The following is a 24518-nucleotide window of genomic DNA, read 5'->3' as shown; positions in this document are numbered from 1 at the left end:
TACCGATTCTGAGAAGTGGATGAAAAATATGTTTCGGCATACAAATTACATTTTATATTATATATCTGTATTCAAAGGCATAAGCCATTGACAATTGGGAGCCATTTTTTAAAACCAGACAGGATTACTAATATTTCTTAAGTTACAGTAACAGAGAGACAGTTTGACCTGCATTTACACTAATTTTGAAAACTTATGTGATATGATGCTGAAGAAAAACCGTTATTACATTTGAAAGAAAAAGTGGGAAGCTTGGAGCTAGATAACATAATCCCTACCGTGACATACGGAAGGGCAAAAGGGTCATTTTCTGGGAGTGTTTTGTTACAGGAAGCTTTGGTGCACATCACAAAACAGACGCCATCAGAAAAGAACAACAGGAGGAAATACTGAAACATCAAAGAGTTTGCACAGTGACTCTGGGCATGGCAACAAATTTGGGCCAAAGTGGCTTAAACGGTTAATATCCAGTAGACGTCCTGATCCCACCTCCCTAGAAAAATCTGTGGGGAGAATGAAAAAGTGTGTGTGAGGTAGACAGCCACACACCCCTGACTCATTTACTCCAGTTCAGGCATGAGGAATGGGCCAGACTTCCAGCAAGCCATAGTAAGACTCTTTTGGAAGGATTCCCAAAACCCTTCACCCAACTCATACTGTTTAACCGCAGCGCAACTAAGGACATGTGCGTAAATTCAGACTTTGGAGGCAATATTAATAAAACTGGTGCAACGACTGCAGTTTTCTGGCTGATCTCCGAATACCAATATTTAAAAAGTCTGACCTGCCGATTCAGATTTTGGCTGATATAGATTTTGTTGCTGATAAATGTAGCAAGAAAGTTGCTGAGCTGGCAACAGTGGGGTGACTATTGCTAACTGGAAATGTGCGGAAATGACCTGGTGGGCGGGGCTAACAGTCAAACCTCTCTAACGGGAGGGCAGAAGAGGACAGTGCCTGATTTTTAGACCTTCGTTGAGACAGATAAGATCACTGACCTCCCAAAATTAAGGAAATTGGGGCAGATGCACTGGTGCACACCTAATTAATAATAATAGGAACAATAATAATAATAATTATTATTATTCAGGCAAGTTGCAAAAATAAATAAAATAAAAAATGTGCTAGTATTAGTTTTATTTAGCAAGTAAAACCAAAAGTAATACGTTGTCTGAAAAAATAGACAAAACAGTCTTTGTATAGTGAACGTTTATCTGCTTTCTACTGCAGAGCTAAAAAAAAATGTAAGAAATTAATAGGAAACTATCATCTCTAAAGCTCAAGAGTGTGATTTTAGACATTTTAATTTGAATACCAAGATCTGCAACTTTATTCAAACATTCAAAGCAGATTACATGTTCATGTGTGCACTCTATGTTTCATTTTGTTTCCATCTACAAACCACCCAGATAAACTTAGTAAAGTTGTTTTTTCTAAGGAAGTCTTGCAGCAGTAGAGCTGAAACCGTTAACTGGGCGGGTTAAACCGTTCGTCTGCAGACATTTTACTTATTGATGTCTGCAATAGTTGGAAGTAGAATTTATTTATTTTTGTACTTATTTAACAGAAAAAGAATATTTAACTAAAATATGTCAGAATCTCTCTCAGCAGTTTCTTTCAACAATATATGGGCTTATTAATAAAAATATAAAGCACATGTTCAATGCAGTTCTGGTTCTCATTCCTCTATACAGGAAACCTAAACCCAAGAGAATAAAAATGAGATCTGTGCCAACAGAATGAGCCCACTTATAATTTTAGAATAAATGAAAGACAAAAGTTGCAGGTCATTTCTTAAAAGTTGCTTTCAGACAAGATGATGAAAAAGCAGCGCAGCAAACAGCTGAGTTGGACCTGAGACCGAGCGCTGAGGAAGAACGGGTCACCTGACAGATCAACGGGTCTTCTCTGCTAAGCCCGAAAGCCGCTCTTCAAAACGCACGCTTGACAATCCGAGTTTGGCTCAACATGGTGCAGAGTTAATGAGAGGGAAGTGATGGTGGTGGTGGGAGGGGGGGAGAGGGTATCCTGAAATCACAAGACTGCAGCAGATCAAGAGAAAAAGGGGAAGAGAGTGGGCTAAATCTAATAAGAAACCGTCAGAAGCTGACAGCAGCGTGAGTGCGTCAATGAAGCAACCACTTCACAAAGTGGGGCTTTCCTTTGGCAGTTGAAATGTTTTCTAAAGGTTTACGACTCGGTTGCAACAATCAAAATGAATCTTTCTTGGTTCTTACTCTTAAGGGCAAAGTTCCACCGTCGTCTATTTTTAGTGTTTGAAAATGTGAGACGCTGCGGCTTTAAAGATACATGATGCAAAAAAAAAAAACAAGCATACAACGCCTCGTCACAAGCACGAGGTTATTGTTGCATTTTATCGGGATTTTGTTGGTCCGTTGAGAAAAAAGGAATACATGCAATGGAAAATAACGCCTGAAAATAAAATACTAGGGGTTACACATTATTGTTAGAATTATTATTATCATCAGTATTATTATTACTTTTATAGTTTATCAAAATGATCTGTTTATGGAACAAATCTGTGGAACAGTCAAATGAAACCAAAGAGAAAAGATCTATTTTTACTTTTATGAAATAAATAAAATAGAATATTCATTTTAGGTATAATGAATTATATTGACTCAGAGTGCCGTATCATTACAAAGATAATGTCTTTTTTATTATTATTATCATCTTTATACACACACTGCATTCTGGTTGCTCATGGTAAAGTAAATTGACTTGAAGGTTTTTAAGATTTGTTTTTTTTTCTTCACGCTACTCCTTTTCATTTAAAACTTTGGTTTATGTTAACATGTGATGTGTTCGTTTTAATCTGTAAATGAAAGAAATGAAAAAAAAAGGCAAACAATGGTCGATAAAGTTTTTTTTGCTAAAACTGGGAATGTATTAAAAAAAAAAGTTTTGGTTACTCCTCGAATAATAATAAAAAATAAAAATAAAAAAATTCCAAGACTTTGCAAATAAATCTGAAAAATGTTTGCGACTGGACATGAAGTTTCTCAATTAATTCTACTATTTACCTTACAAAAAAAAAATGAATGAATGGTTTTTGTGTGGAAGACCTTGTTTGTGCAGGACATCATCCTTACCCGGATCATCTCAGCCACATAGCTTTCGGGTCCCGTAAACTCCGTGGAGTCCTTCACCTTCACCAGGACGATGAAGAACAAGTAGTGCCACATGTTGTGCTCCACCTTGATGTGTTCTTCAAAAGTTACCGTCTTATTGTCAAACTTATCTCTCTCCAGACCTAAAAAGGAAAGAATGCAAGACCACCACCCACACATACACGCACACACACACACGCACGCACGCACGCACGCACGCACGCACGCACGCACGCACGCACGCACGCACACACACACACACACACACACACACACACACACACACCCAAAATAAACATTACACACATTTCTTCTCAATTCTTGGGAAAAAAAGTGATGAAATACGCTTTATTAGAGGATGACATAATTGTGCTTGTGACCTAAATGGGGGCGACTGAGAAAATAAGAGGAAACAAGGTGATGCGGGGAATGGACACAAAAAACGTCAGAGGTGACAAAGGTTTTTTTTTTGTTTATGTTTTCTGTTACAATAAATCCCAGTAATCCACTCATGTTCTTGCAATCCTTTTACAAAAAAAGAGAGAGAAAAAAAAGAAGGCTTCACAGTGTCACCCAGCCCAAGGAGCAGGGGTTATTCACTACAAAATGTCAACAAGTGACTGTCTGGGCCAGTGACTGCAGCGTGTGTACAGTTGAACGTGGTCAAGCCTCATATGGCAACAGGAAGAAACACTCCTCCTCCACAGCAGCACCTTCCGTGACTAAACATTCATTCTGGGAAGAGGAGGCGTTGGGTATTTTTTTTTTACAGAGAAAAAACAGCCCCCATGTTGCAAGCAACCCTGATGTGAATCTGCTGCAGAGCAGTGGCACGCTCACACTTAGGGCAGACCACTCGGATGGCTTGTATTAATTTTGACTGGGAGCCATAAAGCTTACACCTGCTGCTCGACTAAAGCTTCATGCAACACGTCGGGGGTATCGATTGCAGCTTTGACGTAACTGGAACTGAAAGACATCTGTTTGTTTTGTTTTTGTTGTTGTTTTGCAACAATTACAACTTATGCATGGCAATGATTGTAAAAAGAGACAAAAAAAAAAAAGAGGCAGCAATAAAACCCCTAAACAGCCAAAAGTAAAGTCTGGTCAGAGAACTGGCTGCAGAAACAAAAACAAGGGAAACGCAACATTTATTTTCCAATTACACTGATTGTTTTTTAAACTTAATTTACCCACCACAAATGAAACATGTCGTCTTTAGGATTTCCTCTTTCTTCTGCTTTTCGCTCCTCAAGTCGGCAAACGTATCGATGATGACACCAAAGATGAGGTTGAGGACAATGATGATGACCATGAAGAAGAAAAGCAGGTCGTAGATGACTCTGGCTGCAAACAAAGGTTCCTGAGGGAGACGGGGAAGAAAACAAGTGAAGCACCATGAGCTTTGAGGGGATTTCACTCTCAGTGGAAATATTCTGTCAGTTTTTACAATGGATTTCCATTAAATTTCAGAAAGTATGCAGAACAAAGGCCCATGTGGTGGAAACTGACAAAAATGAGAGTGTTGTGGGTTTTTTAGGGAGGAGTTGAAACATGTTCTTGGTCAGGAGTTGCTCCCAGATGACTGGACAGCTACAGCTAATCTGATAAGGGAGACAGGTGGGAGGACAGCTGGTGTGTCATCTGGACGGAATAAAGTAGAGAAGGAGACGTGGTGAGGGAATGGAAAAGTCCAGAAGCATAGACATATACTAAAGGTAAACGTGGCAAAGGTCAAACAAAGGACATATGAAGATAGGTTGGACAATAAGAAGGGAGAGAATGAGTTGTATCTATCTGCTGAGGTAGAGAGATAGAGATAGAAAGAAGTGCAGTAGGTGAGGGTGATTAAGGGTGGGAATGGAAACGTACTGACCAGTACTTTGATGACTGAGAAAAATGAGAGAAAATGTAGAGTAGAAGTAGATAAGATTAGTAAGGTTGACGTGAGGAAAGTTTGAAGAGGATGAGGAGGGGAAAGGAAATTGGTCCTGATGACACACTGGTGGAGGTATGGAAGTGTCTACGAGAGGTGGAGATAGAGTTTTTAACTTGGTTGTTCCACAAAATCTTCAAGAGTGCGAAGATGCCTGAGGAAAGGCATTTTCTCACTCATCTGAAAGGAAAAGGAATAAAGATGTAGGGTAAAGAGCAGTGGGATGTAGGCTTAGGTTAGCATTTGTGAGCAGAAGAGAGGTTTCATGCCAAGAAAGAGTACTACAGATGTAATTTTTGCTTTGAGGATGCTGATGGAGAAGTACAGAGAAGGCCAAAGCGTACGACAGGGAGTAGACAGAGAAACTGTGGTATTAGATGAGGAGGTCTGGAGTGGCAGGGAAGTATGTTAGACTGGTGAAGGATGTGAAAGAGCTGTTGGACAGCAGTGAGGTGTGCTGTAGGAGTGACAAAATGAGCTCAAGGTGTTGGCGAGACTGCATCAAAGATTGCCTCTAAGCCTCTTCTTGTTTGTGTTTTGGTGATCGACATGCTAATAAATTCTTGCTACGGGGCTTCAGGTGGTGCAGTGGATAGAGTGGGCACCCCGTAAACAGAGGCTACAGAGCAAACGTCCTCTGCATCTGTACCCCCTTCCTTTAGGGAATATTGTTGAATAAAGGCCACTAGTGCCAAAAAATTATAAAAAAAAAAAAAAGAAATTATTGCTATGTGGGACTAAATGTAAGGAAGCGAGTCAAAATTTTTTTGGCCCATTAGTTTTGTTCTGATTTCATCATATTGTTTTCCCCTTATTTATGGAATCAACTTACCTTCTGTGAAAGAAAATCAATTATATATATATATATATATTATATATATATACACTTTGTTATACTTTGTTAGAAATTGCTTCAAGTTTATTTTAAATGGAATGAACACATAGATGGAAAAAGGTGAGAAAGGAAGTTAGATATGAAACAAAGGGATTAAAATAGAGAAGAGAAAGAAGATAGATCATACAAGATAACACCCGAGAAATCTGCGTCTACAACTGTTGAAAGAGAGAGAAAAAAACAGAGAACTGAGAAACCAGTGACAAACGTATGCATATACACTGTCTGGCCAAAAAAGAAAAAAAGTTGCGAAAAAAAATATTTACACTAACTAAAATATTTATTAAAACTGTCGCCATGTTGTGGCAGTTTTATATGAGACAGAATCTGTTAAAAAAAATACATGAATAAAATAAAATCGAGGTCCTCGTGCTACAATTGCAATCTGCAAAAATGAACTAATTCTGGACAAAACAACCAATCAGAGACAGGGGGAGGGTCTTAGTGCTGCCTATCGACCTCTTGTACGCGGCTAAATGTGCTAATGGTGGAGAGACAACTCGTTACAGGAAAACCGTTCATCTACTGTTGTCGGTGGCTGTGCTAGCTAGCTTTAGCATTTGTAGCAGGTTGTCGTAAACCAGCAGAGAGTAAGCGCGAGTGGGTGAGCATGAGAGTGATTGACAGCGTTAAACCCTCCTCCTGATTGGTCGTTTCTGACTGAGTTGTTTCTGCAGTTAGTACTGGGAGCACTGGGAGAAGGCACAGGAGCTTACTTACTTAATTAATTAATTTTTTTACAGATTATCTTTCTTATGCTGTCACAACATAACTATAATTTTATCAAATTTGTAATAAAAAAATTTTTTTTAATAATAAAAGTTACATACTGTAGCTTTAACTGAGGTCTTTAATTTAAAAATAGGATATGCTGTCAGTTTTACTTTCAGTTTCAAGCAGTGAGCATGCCAACATAGTATGTCAACATAGCACAGCATGAAATAGACTATTGCAGGTCGTTACTGCAAAATTTTAGAAACAGGTAAGTTGTTGCTGTGGCAGCTTTGAACATGGGTAGCAGCTACACGTAGCGCTCATGTTGAATTTTTCAACATGTCCACAAAAACCACAGCAACCCAGCTTTTCGTGGTCAACCTGTGTGTACAAAATATTTATTAAGGTAATGCCAGAGCATTCCTCACTTCAGGTGAGCATTCAGACAGGTGGGAGGACAGCTGGTGTGTCATCTGGACGGAATAAAGTAGAGAAGGAGATGTGGTGAGGGAATGGAAAAGTCCAGAAGCATAGACATATACTAAAGGTAAACGTGGCAAAGGTCAAACAAAGGACATATGAAGATAGGTTGGACAATAAGAAGGGAGAGAATGAGTTGTATCTATCAGGGTTAAACACAAGTATTTAAACACAAGTATTTAATAGATATTGCCTTTGTTGCCATTATGCTGTAATTATATAGCATAATAATAATCATAAGTGTTCTTCTGTGAAAATAGGTCTCTGTCCTGCTGTGTTTTTTTATCATGGAAAAAAAAAACTCATCTAAGTTTATCTAAGTTTGAGTTCACTCCCTCATTCTTTACGTTAGACTGAAGATCTAAGGCATTCTGTAATAGAGCACAAGCCCGTCTTCCTCCCTCATGAGATAACTTTATTGTCATTTCTGGAATGCAGGACGTTACAAGAGTCTTCATTGCGGCCGCTTTGACCTTTCAGCGGCACGCTCAGACAGAGCTTCTTTATGCAGAGGGCAGTCCTTACAGCATTTCTCAGAAAATAAACTAGTCAATATGCACTTACTGGGTCAGATTTGTTACATGCTTTTTGAAGATGGGCAAAATTAACAGCTTGACGGTCTTGTTAGTTCATAAATGCAACTTTTAAGACCTCTCACTTTTCTCCAATTACTTTAATTCAATTCAACTTAATTCAATCTGACTGCGAGGCGGGAAAACGGGCAAGAATTCACGTCATGTGTGCTGCCGTCTTCTGTTTGAAAAGAAAGCAATGTGACAAAAAAAAAAAAAAAGCTAAAAAAATACACATTTGTGCTTTCAAGTAAATCTCAATTTGATCATGCTCTCAGAAGCTTCCGCATGATTAGTTGCCATGTTTGTTTACTCCGTACCTCTTTGGATGGCTTGCGCAGGACGTCCCCAACACCTCCTCCACTCCGCAGGCCGTGACTCAGTACTGTGACAATGCACATGAGTAAGGAGTCACATGTTCGCTCCTTGTCCTCAATCACCACCGACGGCTGGACAGCAACAGCAGCTACGAAAAGAAAATGTTACGTTTTTAGATACCCGCCGTCTGCAGCTAAATGCCAAAGTTGATCTGCTGGAGGAGAGACATTGTTTTTATCGATGAATCTCTAAACACAGAAAGGGTTACGGTCATTTTGAGCAGAGCTGGAACCAAACTGGATTCATTAATCTGATATGTGAACAATTTTCTAGCTTTGACCCACGGATAACTGCAGATTTCTCTTAAAGTACAAGCCAAGCCAAGCAAACATTAAATAAGTGTGTGAGAAAGTTGTAACTGATTTCACGATTTTGAAACAGACCAAAATGACTGCAAAGAGGATTTTATACAGTCTTTAGCGTCTTGAATGGGAGATTAGCTCAGATAGCATATTAAAAGAACATTCTTTGAATATATTCAGACCTCTCTGTCACTATTCAGTGCACCTGCACTGAAGAGTGTTGTCACCAGGACCTACCAGCAGGTGAAAAAACGTAAAATTTCTGAGGTTACAACTTCTTCGTCCCCATCACAGAAGATAAAGCTGAAGATCAGCTAATTCCAGTTACGAATTTATGAGTAGATACTTTTACTCGCGTTACTGTAATTAAGTACAATTTGTCTGTCTGTACTTTGTTCTTTTTTTAAGAAGTTTGCAAAACCTAAACTTTTACTTTAGTATAGCGGTTCTCAACGTGGGCGGTACCGCCCCCCAGGGGGCGTTCAGAGGACGGCAGGGGGCGCTGGCAGACATTTTTACAAAAGGGGGGCGCTGGGAAGCCTTTGGGGGGCGTTTGGTCAAAGGTAAACTTTACACCTTAAATGCACAACAATGCCAGTTTAGACTCTGAGCAACTTGGTAAAGCTGTCTTGTGTAACATTAAATCATGCTTGGCTGCAACTGTATCGATGGCAGTTCCTTCTATTCAGTGTTTGTTAGCTTGTTAGCTTTTTGGCACAGCTCCGTTCTCCTGCTACTGGTAGCTAAAATCACGATACCCTCACTGTGTATCCCTCTGAAAAATGAACCCAATTAAATAAAGAAATCAAGAAATCCCTCCATGGGTGATACCACGATAGAGGGCGTTCATTTTATAGCGTTCATTTTATAGCGTTCATTTTATAGCGTTAACACCGGTGCTGTAAGTGGTCCGGTATGAAACGGGGGATACATTTCCCGACCGCCCTTCACCTTAGGGCAGTTGTTCTTAACCTGGGTTCGATCGAACTCCAGGGGTTCGGCGGAGCCTCTGCCGCGGAGATAAAGACACACTTGTGTAAAGTTGTGATGACGCCCCGCTTTGCCATCACTTGCTGCAGAGGATCACGTTACATTGCTTAACCAATCAGAGATGCGGAGCAGCCCTGATTGAAGGAGCTCCGCATCTCTGCATGGATTTGAACTTGTGTCTTTCAGCAAAACTCACCGTTTTTACCAAATTCTATACTCTAAATCTGCTCCTTAGTCGCATCTTTTCGGGGTTGCTACTGCCTCTAGTGGCGTGGGGGTGGTAACACAGCTAATATAATTACATTACTAAATCAGAATACCGCAAAGTATTTTGTGTGTCAGCGGTGGGCAGGGGGAGGAGGAGAGAAAGAGGAATAAGAAGGGTTCGGTGAATGCGCATATGAAACTGGGGGGTTCGGTACCCCAAAAAAGGTCAAGAACCACTGCTTTAGGGGCTTAAAAAAAAAAGACGCGCACATTGTGCAAAACTCTGAAGCGGGAGATGAAACGGAGCGACGAACTAGATGTGAATTATGGCATAAAAACAGAGAATCCGACGCTGAACAGTGAAAAAAATCAACACATGATGTGAAACACATGACAATTAGGCGGCGCAGCAGGTGATGAGTGAAGATGGTGAGCGATGGTAAACGATCAAATAAATCTAGCAACAGGAAAGAAACTACAGTGGACATAGCAATAAACCAAGAGAGGATAATACTAATCAAATGAAAATAAATGGAAATGAATGAAGAACAAAATGCAAGAATAAACTAAGAAACTAAAGTAAATACAGAGGAATAAACTGGTATGGCAAGACCTTTTGAGCAATAATTAATACAGAGGACTGTATGGCAAGAATAAACAGACACTATTTCCAGATAAAAGGTAAAATAATATTGTTGAAATGTCATGGGTTTGTTGAAACCAAATCTAGTACAGAGAATAAATATATCTTACAGACCATAACAGTAAAGAACTGATGACTTATTTATGTTTTTAATTAGATTTGATATATTTATTTCTTCAATATTATTTTTCATGACAGTGTTAATGTCATGAGGCTGATGACTCCATGACACTTTCAATTTGACTCATTAGGATTTGATTAAGAACCAGATTTGTTCTTTGTAATTTCTGTCCAATAAAACTATTAATCTGTAAATCAATAGACAGGTCTATATAAAGATATAATCCATGTTTCTGTCTCATATTTGTATGGCATTAAAATGATCTGTAACTTTTGTTTTTCCACTGAAAGCTCTGGTTTGCACAATAAATGCCATGTGGGTGAAGTTTTATGGATGATACTCTGATGTCCCATTCTCCTGAAGGCAGCACAGAGCTGCACCACCAGAAACTGACAGAAACACTGAAGAGAAGAAGAGCTATGATTAATGTAGTTACAGTTCTATCCAAGTTTTAATGCTCAGTCATTTTGCAAATAGTTCAAAGTTTAAACTGGCATGTTGAACATCTTTTATCTGGTCATTTTGTGGAATATTTAACAACTAGAAAATGGCACAAAATAAGAATATTTTTCCAGTCTGATTGGCTGCTGTTAGACCTACTGATTTTAACTTGAATGTTCATTGCATTTTTTGTAGACGCCTGTGAAAATAATTTCTATTCCCATTACTTTTTTGTTCTCTGGGAAATTATTTTTGATGATAAATACAGAAAGAAGCATAAAAATCAAAACATCTAAAATAGTGATAGTAATATTAATGATAAAATAATAGTCAGTGCAAAGTAGCCTGCAAATTCTTTGGTGGGGGGCAGTGAGGGACCTGGATAAAGACTGGGGGGGGCGCTGGCCCAAAAAAGGTTGAGAAACACTGCTTTAGTACGTTATGAGTAAATTATTTTACTCAATTACATTTGAAATCATATCCATTGAGTAATTTTATTAGAATTATTTAAATCAAGCCTGTGTGCAATCATGGCACTGGGTTGATCATGTCCGCTGCTGCTTTAGCGGTGGTGTGTTGAAAAGCAGCACATGTTGTAATGACTGTAACCAGTAGGTGACTTGGCCGTTGCTTGGACTCTATTTTGCTTTGAGTTCAAAACTAAGCAAATGCTGCTGGATCGGAACTGCTTCATGTCAGTCTTTTGTTATATATTACATAAACATAAAGATAGATTAAGCTCTGTTCTGGAGCATAAAGTCACAACAGTTCTCCACTGGCTGTTTCCCCCCTTGTTTTTTTCTTTCCAGAGACGCATCCTGGGGCAACACGTCAATGCTCTCGGTAGGTATTGTTTAAAAGATAGAAAGTAGAAAGAGTGAGAGAAGCACAGAGAAGTAAAAGAGGGAAGTTCTGGAAACAGATGCAGCTAAATGAGCAAAAATCTTTAAACTTTTTCTCAATAACAAGCTCGCAGTTAGTAAAGTCATACGACGACGATGACGCGGGTAAGACAAACCACTGTGCAATCCTTTCAATGAGCTGTGTGGCGATGTGGCATATAACAACGTTGCCTAATTAATATATTTTTATGACTTGACGTTGCAGAACTTTGTTGAAATCAGAAATAATGGATCACTAATTCCATACTTTTAGAGCTGGCTCGGTAAAGAAGCTGTGAGAACTTAAGTATAGGATTTTCTCCAATTAGCGACAAAAACTATCCCATACTTGAACAGTGATGAAGGGTTTTGGAAGCTTAGGCGAGGTCAGGGGTCAAGCAATTTGGGGATTGGATATGGCTGACTGATCGGTTTTAAGCTGCTGAATGTGTTCATGATTGAATGGTGGTTTTTCCCATCAAGATTAGTCGCTTGCAAAGACTTATTGTTTGGAGTTGGAGGCTTTCTGTGCCATCACTGGATGGATCCTTCAATCCACTTGTACCTGATGGTTTTTAATCCTTGACCTTTTCACCTCAGGCCCGAGTATAGGCTCTTAGGCTCGTCGACCCCTCTTCCGCAGCACGAGGGGTCCAAACCCCCTGACATTTCACCAGGTGGCTCAGTCTGACTAAATCTCGTGATTTGTTCAGCTGCGCTGATCTTGGTGACTCAGGAAAACGCAGGGCCGTCTTAAAACAAACATACAAGCCAGAAGCAGAGTTGCACACCAACAGCCTGAAATCTCATGCATGCACCAACATGTGGCTTCAGACCTAACAGAAGCCTTGAACCTCAACAACCTCCCTCCAACATGTTCATACTTTCACTCTTCGCTTTCGTCAACGTACCATCCATGACGGCTTCTGTCGAGCAGTTTTCTCCATTTTCCTTCTGGCACGCTCCGCCCGAGAAAAACTCTCCAATCATGCTGGCTCCATGTTCTGCTCAGCAAAAGAACATGTAGCATTATGCACATGCACAAAGAGTCACACACATATATATTTGCACAATGCATTGCAGAAGTACTGAGGTCCCTTAATTAATAAATTTTTTTTAAACATTTTGTCACGTTCCAACCACAAACTGTGATATATTTTATTTTGGTTGAAGTGATAGACCTCAACTTCGCAATTCTACAAGTAGTTCTTAATGTGAAGTGATGGGAAATGATACAAGGTGTTAAAGGAAAATCTGAATAGCGTGACTGGCGCAACACGTATCGGAGTTTGGTATTCTGTACCAAAGTCAATCATTTGTAGATCAACCTTCTGCTGCAGAAGACCTGCCACAGATTAAGATCAGGAATATGAGCAAAGCATTATAACACGTCAATGTGAGTTATTCTACACTAATACCTTGTTGCTCTGAGTGTGCATTTACTCTTTTCTCTTCCAATATAACAACGCCCTTAGGGGCTCTGTCAGCTGGACATTGTTTTATGCCCTAAATATTTATTAAAATTCAATCTGCTGTGTTCCTTGGGCTTCGTGATGCTGCTTTGTTCTCTAACAAACATTTGAGGTTTTCACAGAACAGCTAAATTTATACTGAGATGAAATTATCTACGGATGTAATGGTCAGGTGACTTCTAAAAGTGAACCGCTGGACTGGATTTCACCAGAATAAAAAGGGGGAAGTCCAACTTTTAGATTTCTTCTGAAAATCTAAATGAAACCAAATATTATGTACCTTCCCTTTCATAGTCACAAACTACTTTATATTGGTATATCGCATAAAATCCCACAAACATAGAAGTTTGTGGTTGAAAAAGTTCAAGGTGTGAATACTTTATTAAGGCAGTGTTGGTCACAAAACCAACATTGACAAAAATGTGAAGAAATTTTGATCGCACATCTTGGCTATACTGATATTTCTTCATTTAAGGTGTTTTGATAATGACGTAAATCCTTCCATGAGTACTTGGGTCAAGAAGGGCAAGAAACACTTTTATGCCTCCGGTGGAACGAGAGCCAGCCAATACTTTAACATACCAAGAGTTTTGTTGGGTATCCTGTCGACGGCCAAAATGAAGTCGTCCTTGAAGAAGATGTATCCCACAATCGAGAAGAGGTAGACGAGGATGAGGGCCAACACGGCCGTCAGAACTATGGAGCGCCCGTTCCGGGTGACGCTCTTTATCACGTTCAGTAAGGTCTCTTCTCGGTAAACAAGATCGAAGAGCTGAAAAAGAGGAACGCTTATAGATGAGTGTATGGCATCTTTGAGAAACACACAGGAAAAAAAAGGAGACTCTTTTTGTTTCCTTCACTTGTATTTAGCACCATTATTATTATTAAGCTGATGTGATTTTCGTGTGCCACCAAATACCAGCAAGCTGTAGAAGAAGACGTGGACAAAGACCCCCAGTGAGCAGATAATCAGGTAGAGCAGGTGGTACAGGAACTCCACGTCCATGATCATGGCCTTGTATCCGCGCGTGAAGGTTCCTCGGTTCCCAACGAAGCTCATTAGGAAGATCACCTTGTTACACAGCTGGGAAAACCAACAAACTCCTCTTGTAACTCAGAAAAATGGACGAATCGGAACCAGAAAACATCTGCTTTCATAAACATGTTGATTGATGCAAACTTACGTTAAACCCGCCCAGCAGGAGCAGCGTGGGCTCCAGGCCCACAGAGAAGATCAGGCGCAGGATGGTGGACGCAATCAGCGCTCTGATGCCATGAGGCTGAGGCAACACGATGACGATGGCCAGCGACACCAGCATGGCCATCCATAACAGAGCGGACAGGTGGGGCTCCAGGGTCCCTGAAGGAAAAAACAAAAGGATTTGATTAGAGAAAGGCAGAAAAAAAATAGTCAATTCACTTAAAGTCACAGCTATCATTACAAATACTTGTTTTTTTCTCTCTTAAACAGATAGTGACTATTTATTCTCTTACAGCTAAATACATTCCACATTATACGATGAGATAGATAAAATATTGTCAAAAGTTCTAACAAAACAATGACTACAATAATAAAGATGAAATAAAACATATGATAATAAGGGCAGAATTTCTGGATTTTTGTTTATTAAAATCCAGAAGAATTTGTCATTTCCTCCATCAGATAAATGTCCCAAACTTTTCAGAGCCGAGTGTTACGTGGAAGGCCAGTTCTGTCACAATAACAAATATAAACTGCCCCAGAAATCACTGCGATATGTGATAATATTGTTGTTTAATATAATATTGCCCCCTTTCAAAGTTTATTTTGGAAAGAATGCTCAACACTGGGACTGCAAGGTGTTTGAAATATCCAAAATAAAAACACAACCAAGAACTGAAATAAAAATATATATATATATATACACACAACCAAAACCATAAATAAAATGGATTATGACTTTTCTGTAAACAAAATTTCCCTTATAATTTGTAAACAAAATTGCCCATATTAATCATGGTTTTCCGTTTTATTTACTTTTAAAAATCTGTTATGACAGCAATACGAACAAATGTCATTCATGTTCTTATTGTAATTTCTTTTAAACATACAGTTTCAGAACAAAGTTAATCGGTCCACAGATGATGGAAATATTAATTGATAGACTTCAGGATTCTTGTTTTTCGGGTGCTTATCCAGTCTTTCAGGCTGTATTAAGTATAATAATTGGCAGTTTATCTATTTGGAAAATTATACAGAAAATAAAAAATTAAAATAAAATAAAATAAAATATAGAAATACTCTTAATGGGAAATAAAACATAGGAAGGTTATTTAATTGATTTGCTGCTACAGTAAATTACATTAGTAATGAATAACATGAACAACATCTTACTCCTACCCATACCTTTTTTTTGCCCACATATTTTTTTTCTTTAAAATTCATTTTCCACATGGTGCGTGGAGCTTCATTATCGCACAAGTCCTGATCAGTATGCAGCTGACAGACTGGGTGGCTTTGTTAATGGGATTCCCATTCCTCACAAAGCACACATTACAAAAGGAGATTAGTCGCATTCTTTTTTGTTTAAGGCACCAAGTGGACCTCCCTAATTTTCTCCTGCGTCTACAGCACTCGTCAATTATGCGTTACATAACCCTTCGCTGAATAAAAATAGACGCTGTAGCAGCCAAAGTTATCAGGGATGTTTCTAGGTACAGTTTTGTTGCATTGGAGCTCAAAACGCTCAATACAATAGTAACACACCATCTAAGGCTGCTTATCTCCATTTTTGCTTTAGAAGGATCTTCAGACATGGGCTATAACGCCACATCAGCACCTTCCACAATCTCTCCAAAGCCTCTTTCGTCAAACACTTTGCCGTCTCCATGCGTCTTCTCAAAGGGCCGATGGAGTCACAGCCGACTCGTGTGAGGCCAAGCTCCAGTTTGTTTGTTCGATCAGTCAGCCGCAGGATTTAAAAGCGTAAACAAGGATTAAGGAGAGTTATACAATCAAATCTGAAGCATTTGCTTGGCCAAAGGAATTGCTACACCTAGTTCCTCCTCCATTTATTTATTTTTTAAAGGGACGGTATGTGAAGACTTCCAACACTGATTTTATTGTGTAGTGATGACGTATAAGAGTCCTGTTCTCCCACACTTTTCATTTAGTCACAACCCACAAAGGTTACAGAAACCACAAAACACCTATGTTAATTATCATTAGAGAGCCAAGCATGATAATAGTACAAGACTTGTGTTTTGCGTAGACTTGACTTGAGGCACAGTGTTCCCACAATTATAGGGATTCTTTATCGCTCAATAAATAAAAAAAAATCTAAATGAAAAAGTGTTGAAATTAACAATGTCAGCAAATTGTAGAAAATTGAAGCACCCACTTCCCTCAGTTTCCCTTTCTAAATCAGTATCCGAGTCGCCATTGGTTGTAAAATTTCACAAATTGAGAATATATAAAAAAAATAAAATAAAAAATTGGTTAATGGAAACAAGCCAATTTTGAAAAAAAAAGCTCACAATTTTTGATAAAACATTTTTGCGTTAGGATGAGGTAGTTTCTTGGCATTAGTGATTTTTTCTTTTTTTTTTTTAACAACTAAGCGGTGTGACACTCACTGCCCTGAGTCAACACTTTATAGTACCACTTTAAGCTGCAAGGTTTTTGGGATTTGTATTCCTTCATTAAAGGCCAGACCTTATCTGAGCCATTCTAACAAACTGAATATGCTTTCATCTAAACCATTTAATTTTAACTCTTACTGTATGTTAAGATTTTAAAATCTTTTCTCAAGACCCATTTTTTTCTTCTTTTGTGTTTGATTCAAACAAAGCGTGAGTTTCTTCTATCAAGTTTATTTATGTAGCACATTTAAAACATTAATTGAATTGTACAGCACTTTGGTAGACATATGTTGTTTATAGCGCTATATATTTCCCCAAGTGTTTTGCTGCTATCAACGACAACCTTGCAGCAAACAGCAAAATAACCCTGCTTTAGCTTCTCCACAACTATGTTGTTCCCCAATAAACTTTTAACCTTTAATATTAGTCTTCTACTTTTGTTGATCTTTCACATGAAATATAAATAAAACACTTCAAGGTTCGCAAGAAAGTTATCTTTACCTTGCATTTTGAAAGCAGATTATTCTCCTCTGTTCTCTCTGAGTTTAAGGTATAAAATGTTTAAAAATAAACTGCAGCTAAATTTGAAAAAAACAAAAACAAATTGTTTTCTTCAATATTTTAGATTGGGCCACCATAACTGAGAAAATGCAACTGAAGCGACAATTTTTCTCACTTTCACCATTTTAGTAAGTTGTTGCTGTATTATTGATATGCAATAATAATCATGATTTTCCTAGAACAAAAACAGCTCAGGGTCGTGTTTTATCACAAGTGAGGTCGTTACAGGTTACTCGGTTCACGCTGGTTAAACTGCTGGTGCAACTGCAACAGGAAATGTTTCAGACACGGAGCTGTGTTTAGATATCCGCACAAGAACTCTTCACCAGATCAATATAATAAAAGTTCAGCAATACTGAAACACACTGACCTTTGTTCTAAACTTGTACTTTTTTTTGGTTTCTGTACAGTGAAAAGCTTGAGGTTTTGCCATGTTTGCATCTGCACCGCCACATTTATGCAGCACTCCTTATTAATAGTTACCTTCACAACAGAACAGTGTTAAAAATTGGTTTTCTATATTAAGTTTGTTTATAAAGTGTTTAGATTTGTAGCTGACAGAATCCAAGTGTCAAACCATGTGATGACGTGTCTAAATTTATGCCATTTTAAGAAACTATTTTAATATTGTAAGAAATGTACGACACCCATACAAATTTTCGGTAAAGTGTAAAGTTTGTTTGAGAAATCATCAAAAATAAATGCCACAACACAATTTGGGGAGATTTTTTTTTTGTCTTGTGTTCATTTTCAGGTCAGTCTATTAACTTTGGTTTTAATACTTGATATAACTAGCCACAAATTGAGGCCACCATCAGTTAGCAGATACAGCTTTTGTCCTAGATTGACTCGGAGCTTTCAGAAGATCCTTTAAAACTGAAAACCACATGAGGTTTCTAAAGCAAAGCAAAAAAATCTTTGGCTTTTTTTTTTTGGTCTATTCTCTGTAACTGAGGAAGTACAAACAAAAGGGGACCTCGCCATTTGACCCCAGCCAGAACAATCGAAAGTTTATGCAAACAATGTGCGTCTTCTCTTTGCTTTCAAACAAAAGAGGCCCTAATGACTGGCGGCTTTTCACATCTCCACAAGCGCCGTCCTCGAAGAGGGCCAGAGGAGGAAGAAAAAAAAAAGAAAAAAAAAGAGGAGAAACCAGAAGAAAAGGAAAACTGAAACTACGTGTAAAAACATGCTCGGATCTGTCACTTACTCCCTTTGTTTGTGAAGAATCGCCTGTTGTGCAGAACTGCCAGCACTCAGACGACTCCTTTTCACTTAAAATACTTTTGCTGAAGTAATCTGCTGGACCTCATGACCTGTGAGACAACTTAAATCTATTTTTCAAAGCAGTGAGACATAACCTACGAGACTAGAGGTAATAATAGCATAGGAGCAAAGACAATTATCTAGTTTATCTCTGCGTACGTGGCGTTTAGTCTGCATTGCGTATGAGGTTTAACTTTTCAAACAGAGGAGGCTGTATTGTGTTATCTGGCCAGATAATAACACTTAACCTGAAATATAAAAATATGACTAATTATTTCAAAAACACTGTTTCTTTAAAAAGCTCTCTGGTCGTCCATTTTCCTGACAAACATTGAAGTAGTATGGCTTCTTTGTAAAAGTATGTGTTGTATTTGGCAAAATGATGTTTTTCTGATTTCTGTTCACAGCAGAATACTCAGACAGACTTTGCAGAGCCGGTCAAAGATTATCTGGGGCCTTGAACTGATTTTGATTTGGGGCCCCACTTGCAGTAAGACACAAACTTTAACCCTAAAATCTCTCTTGAATTGCTTGATTTTTTAAAATTGTTTTGTTTAAAGCCATTTGTTTCACTATTTGTTTGTAAGCCAACATCATTTTCTGAACTTGTATAATATACTAATTTACATAGTTAACAAAATAGCTTTTGACAGATTATCTGACTCATGTTAAACCGTGACGACACTGTGACAGTTTTAACAATTAAGTACAAAAATATACTTTTTTCAAATAAAAGTTACATATTGCATCTTTAAGCAGCAGGAACATGTATATAGCTGGAAACAGGTTAAGTGAAACATCAAGTGGGTCTTCTTAAAATAAGCTAGCAGTCTGACATCCATGTCTTCTGACTGGAGAACATGCTCATCACTTCATTGCCTGTGGTAAAGCTAGAGAAGTGTGAAGCTGCACCCAAACCACAAGCATTCAGGAGCACAGACGGCTCTGTGAAAGTCTAAGAATTTGACACAATGCACATGTATCATGGTCATGAGTTACACAAACATCAAATTAAATGTCAAACTTAAAAAAGTCCATCTAAGCATCACCTGCCATGGTACTGATTGTATAAACCCCATGGGAGCTGCTTGAAAAACTCGCATCTTGTCAGTGTTCTGCTCCACCCCTGACCTCAGCAGTTATTGCTTGTGCCATTTCAAGTTCCTGTGTTGTAATCTAGTTGTCACACTCATTGTGTTAACCACAGGGTATTGAACAGATGCTTGCAGATCACAAGCGGTGCTTTGAGAAACAATCTGTTGTTCTCCATAGAAGAGAAGGTTGATGAGATAGAAATAAAAAGCAGGCTTGTGGTGTAAGCATCTTGATGTGTAACCTCGCTCAGCCGATGGCCGTAAACGTCCCGGTCACACAAAAAGCAAAGAATACCGCTTCAAAGCTGCATTCAAATATACCGCCATGTGGTTATCATCAAAAGGCTACATGTTCTGGGAGATACATCAATGAAAACATAAAAATCTGTACAATACAACAAGGAGATTTTGATGAACATCTTTTGTTCTTAAGTTTTTATTGACCGTGTAATCAATTCATTGACGACAACTCTAGTTGCACACAGAACACGCACTTTTAGAAGGCGACCGGACTTTTCTAGTTGCTTGAAGACGTTTCAACTCTCCACCAGAAGGTTCTAAACATTGACTGGAAGTAATAAGCTTATAGCCCGTAATCAGAACAATCACTTTTAGGGCCATTAAGAGCCATTGTGGGGCATGTGGGATATGCATTTCACTGGCCCCTCCCTCTATTCAGCTCAATATCTGGGTCATAATTGCCTGACAACGCAAACATGAACCTAACGACAACTTGTCTTGGCCACATGTCCCAAGCTGTGATTTGGAGTAAAACTGCTTCGTGGAACAAGTCAGGGCTGCAGAGTAGGTGTTAGCAAGATGAGATCTGAGGCCACATCCTCTGTTTTTTTGGTGGTTTTTCATATTTAACATAGTTAGATTCTTTCACACCTTTCAAGCCACCTGCATTCTGTTTTGTGAAGATTGTCAACACTTGTATGAAGACAGCAAAGACTTGTGTTCCTCGTCCTCGAGATTTAAATGAACCACTGATTCTTGACTCAAAGAGTTTGCTCTTTGGTTTTGGGTCATCCCTTATTACTGCTTATTTTCTCCAATGTAGAGGTCTGAATGTTCCTCACTGCACTAGCCTATATATACCAGACCTCTGACTTTGTGTTTAGGTGTTTTATAGTTGGAAGCAACCAGTGCTGATGATGCCTGGACAATATCCATCTAATGTTGAAATGAAGATGGTTCCAGTAATCTTAAAGTTTCCTTGCCATGTTCTCATACATCTGCACCACTCCTAAGGTGTTCTTCCCAATAACACTATTAGGGTCACTCTTCCAATTTCAACTAAAATTTATAAATTACTTCCAACCATTTCCCAACTAACTGAGAATCGACACCAACAAAAGGCCATCTACTTCAACTGACATGCCAACCAAGTACACCAATGATCAGAGAAGTGGCCCATGGTAACTCTGGAGGAGCTGAGGGTAATTATTGCTCATCAACTCCATCAATCTGGCTTTTATGGGGAAAAGGTGGCCAGAAGACGGTCATAAAAAGTCCTGTTGGTGGTTTGCCACAAACCATGTAGGGGTCGTTGCTTTTCTTCAACATGAATTGAGAATTCAGCAAAGGTTCACCTTCCACCGGGACATAAACCTCAATAAAACAATGAAGTTTTAAATATTCAGTAAAACAATTAAGTTTGTGAGGTATCAGCACTTCTCCACAACAGCGTCTGGCATTAATAAAGCAAAAATTGACTGACCTCCACGGACACCTTCCAGAGGGTAGAAGAAGGCCACCAGGAGGTTCATGAGTACGGCCAGGTTGAAGGAGATGCTGCTCCAGAAGGACATGTTCCTGGAGCACCAGTAAAGGATGGGCTGAGCTGAAATAGATTTTCACAGTTTTGAGTAATTTCATCAATAGAAAACACAGCAGCATGCAAACATCCTCAACAAAGTACAACTTAATAAAATTTCCAATAAGATTAATGTTTATACCCAAACAGGAGTGCTCCTCATCCTAACCTCAAGTGCCAAAATGTACAGCCTGAACTGCAATTCTTCTATTTTCTAAACCTCAAATATTAACCCAAACAAAACAACCTGAACTTTAGGAAATTCAGTCTGGAACGCAACCAGATGGCATGATGACATTTTGCACCAAAGTGGTTATTAGTCACAACATATACGCTGCTCTTGGTCAGGAGATCAGTATCGTGGGCCAACACTATTTTGGGCCCAGCTTTTCTGCAGAAAAGCAGAACTGGCAGCTGAAGGCTCTATATTCATGTCAAGTGGTTTGCACCAGCGGAAAGAGCACAAACTCCTGGTGTGCTGATTCATTCGCAGAGGAAACAGAAGGTGGCTTCTCACATGTTTTCACACTGCAGACCAGCAACACTCCTACACGCCTGACCATGGGACAAGCCAGAACATGTTTCTCAATACAGAGAGCAGAGTAAACAAAGAGACGTCTGAAAACCGAATCACTGAGAGGTCAACAGGAACATGTCCCGACCTGAAAACGAAACCTACTTTTTTTTTGTTTTTATTATGTCCTTTCTGCTCTGGTTTAGTTTTTATATGTAGCTTTACACTGAAACGTTAAATACGCTGCTTTGACTAGTCTCCAGACTCATTGACAATTAGTGGTTCTGATCGCTCCAACTGGCAAGAACAGGAAGGAGGTCAGAAGATTCCCATTAAACGGAGCGCACTCAAAGGACCCGGATAAGCCAAATCCTGTCAGAAAGGCCATTTGCTTTCAGGTGACCACGAAAGAGGAGAAAATACTCAGACACTTATATAATAGTATCAACCCTAGGTACCACATGTAAAACCCAAAGCTGAGTACAGCAGGTGTCAACTGTCCACTGCAACTTAACTGTCATCAACTTGTTACGGGTAACAAAGGTTGTGCAACAATTCTTGATACATCATGTCTAGCTTGAATTTGTTTATTATTCATTACAGTTTAATAAAAAACACAACAACATTATATGTCCACATTAACTATATAAAGGTTTACTTGGCTTTTCCTGTTGCATCCCTCCAGGATTCATGATAAAAGGAGTTCATCTCTTTTATATATGGACTATGACAAATGTCATTCAATTTTGAATTTTTCAAAAAAAAAAAAAAAAAAAACTACAAAAACAACAACAACAACAAAAAACCGAGGAAGTACTGCATCACAACCTCCAATCAATAAGCTCTGACTGGACATTTATTCAGTTGTGGTATTTGTGGGGAAACAAATCATTAAAAGGAAAAACATTACTGCAAATAGGACATATAATTACTTTATTAGATATCTAAATGTTGTAGTCTTATGAAAATTAGCTTAAATGTATAAAAATGTTGTGTAATTTCATATTTATTCAAGATTGAGCCTGAAAGACATATGACCCAATATTATCAATGACTATGGAAATGTTTGTTTTCTTCACACGACTATCTTTTAATATTTTACAGGACAAAACCAAAGTTCCAGACTCTTTAAGCAGTGTATAAAAAAGAAAAAAAAATCCCTGTCCATGGCTGCTTCTCTTTAATTCAGTGGAACTGTCTGTTTCTCTATTAATCACGTTTCATTTTTATTTCATCATCTAAATCTTATTTCCTCCAAATGATTTCTTACACGTTGAACTGTTTTAAAAGATGTTCAAATAATTTCTTTTTACAATGTTTTCATTGTTTTTGTTTTTATCCCTTTGAAATTCAGACCAAACAGACTGACTGTTGTTTCAAACGATGATTTGAAAGCTTTAAAACCATTTCTTTAGTTGTAAATTACAGCTTTTTTTGTTTGCACAATTTTCCTTGTCTAACAACAAATAAACAACAAACCATACATTTTCTGCAAGCCCTTTTAACCAAACAATAATTTGACTATTTACACTTTTGCAGTACTGTTTCAGGAAAGATTTGGAATGTTTTCTCTTTTTTTAATCAGAATTGATCAATTGTCCTCATCTTAGAATTTCTAAATGAAAACCATAAAATGTTTTAGATTTTTGCTATTTTTACGTCTTTGTTTTGTTATGGCATAAACAGCTGAAAATAAATTGTTTCACAGAAATGATTTATTACAGTGTTTTTAACAAAGTACACTAAAATAACAGAAGTGATTAATATTTTCATAAGAATTTTAACTGATCAACTGTTTTTAAGTTTTCCTCCCCTGATGCCAAAGTCAGTGAATTCAGAAAAAGCTTTTAGAAATGTTTTAATTAGTTTTTTGCACCTGTATGATTCAATATTTTATGAGTATCAACAGATCTAGAATTTATTAGGCTATAATCACTTTTGTTTACTTTTTAGCTTGGGATTTACCTACAATGTTTTTGTCATGTCCAAAAAAAAGCTATAATTCAAGTGCCTGTGATGTGATCATCTGAGTGTCAAGGAAGAACAAAATGTTTTGGGAAATCCAGTCAGGTCACAAGTAAAAAAAAAAAAAAAAATCCCCAAGTATTCAAAAAATCTTGTTTATGCTTTTTTTTTTTAAATTTCCCATAACAACCTGGAGAGATGCACAAAGAAGGAGTACAAACTATGCACTAGGGTATAAAAAAGGTAGAGGAGAAAAACGCACAGGGTACGGTGTTTGTGCTACCAGTGGCCTCTTGAGTACCTCGCAGCTTCTTCTGCCAGTTCATCTCGTTGAAGAGATCCTCAGAGCGCAGGAAAAAGTCATTGATCTTGCTGCCCTGCTCGTCCCGCTCCGTGGTATAATACACTCGCAGTTTGGACTCTTGTGTGAGGAACTCGCAGATGTTGGGGACCGGAAACACTATCTGCTCCATGGTGCGATCCAGACGTACGATCTGAATACAACCAATACAATT

General features: G+C 38.4%; 1 protein-coding gene across 18 annotated transcripts in view; it reads right to left on the bottom strand.

Moving 5' to 3' along the window:
- The window catches only part of itpr1b (inositol 1,4,5-trisphosphate receptor, type 1b), a 122698-nt gene that overhangs the window by 15735 nt on the left and 82445 nt on the right, over positions 1–24518 (bottom strand). For 12 of the 18 annotated variants that reach the window (XM_081607413.1, XM_008410435.3, XM_008410444.3 and 9 more), the window contains 9 exons: positions 24266–24497; positions 21429–21551; positions 14348–14523; positions 14083–14247; positions 13746–13935; positions 12603–12695; positions 8049–8194; positions 4329–4494; positions 3114–3274 (listed from right to left, as the gene is read on the bottom strand). In XM_081607413.1, coding sequence (XP_081463539.1) covers positions 3114–3274; positions 4329–4494; positions 8049–8194; positions 12603–12695; positions 13746–13935; positions 14083–14247; positions 14348–14523; positions 21429–21551; positions 24266–24497 — 1452 coding nt within the window. The remainder of the gene's footprint in view (positions 1–3113; positions 3275–4328; positions 4495–8048; positions 8195–12602; positions 12696–13745; positions 13936–14082; positions 14248–14347; positions 14524–21428; positions 21552–24265; positions 24498–24518) is intronic. The other 6 variants (XM_008410442.3, XM_008410446.3, XM_008410452.3 and 3 more) reach the window with 1 other exon arrangement.

The sequence above is a fragment of the Poecilia reticulata genome, chromosome 5, assembly GCF_904066995.2.
Source record: "Poecilia reticulata chromosome 5, P_reticulata-male-v2, whole genome shotgun sequence".
NCBI lineage: Eukaryota > Metazoa > Chordata > Actinopteri > Cyprinodontiformes > Poeciliidae > Poecilia > Poecilia reticulata.
Note: the sequence above shows the minus strand (reverse complement) of the source record. Positions and strands in the feature narration are given on the sequence as shown.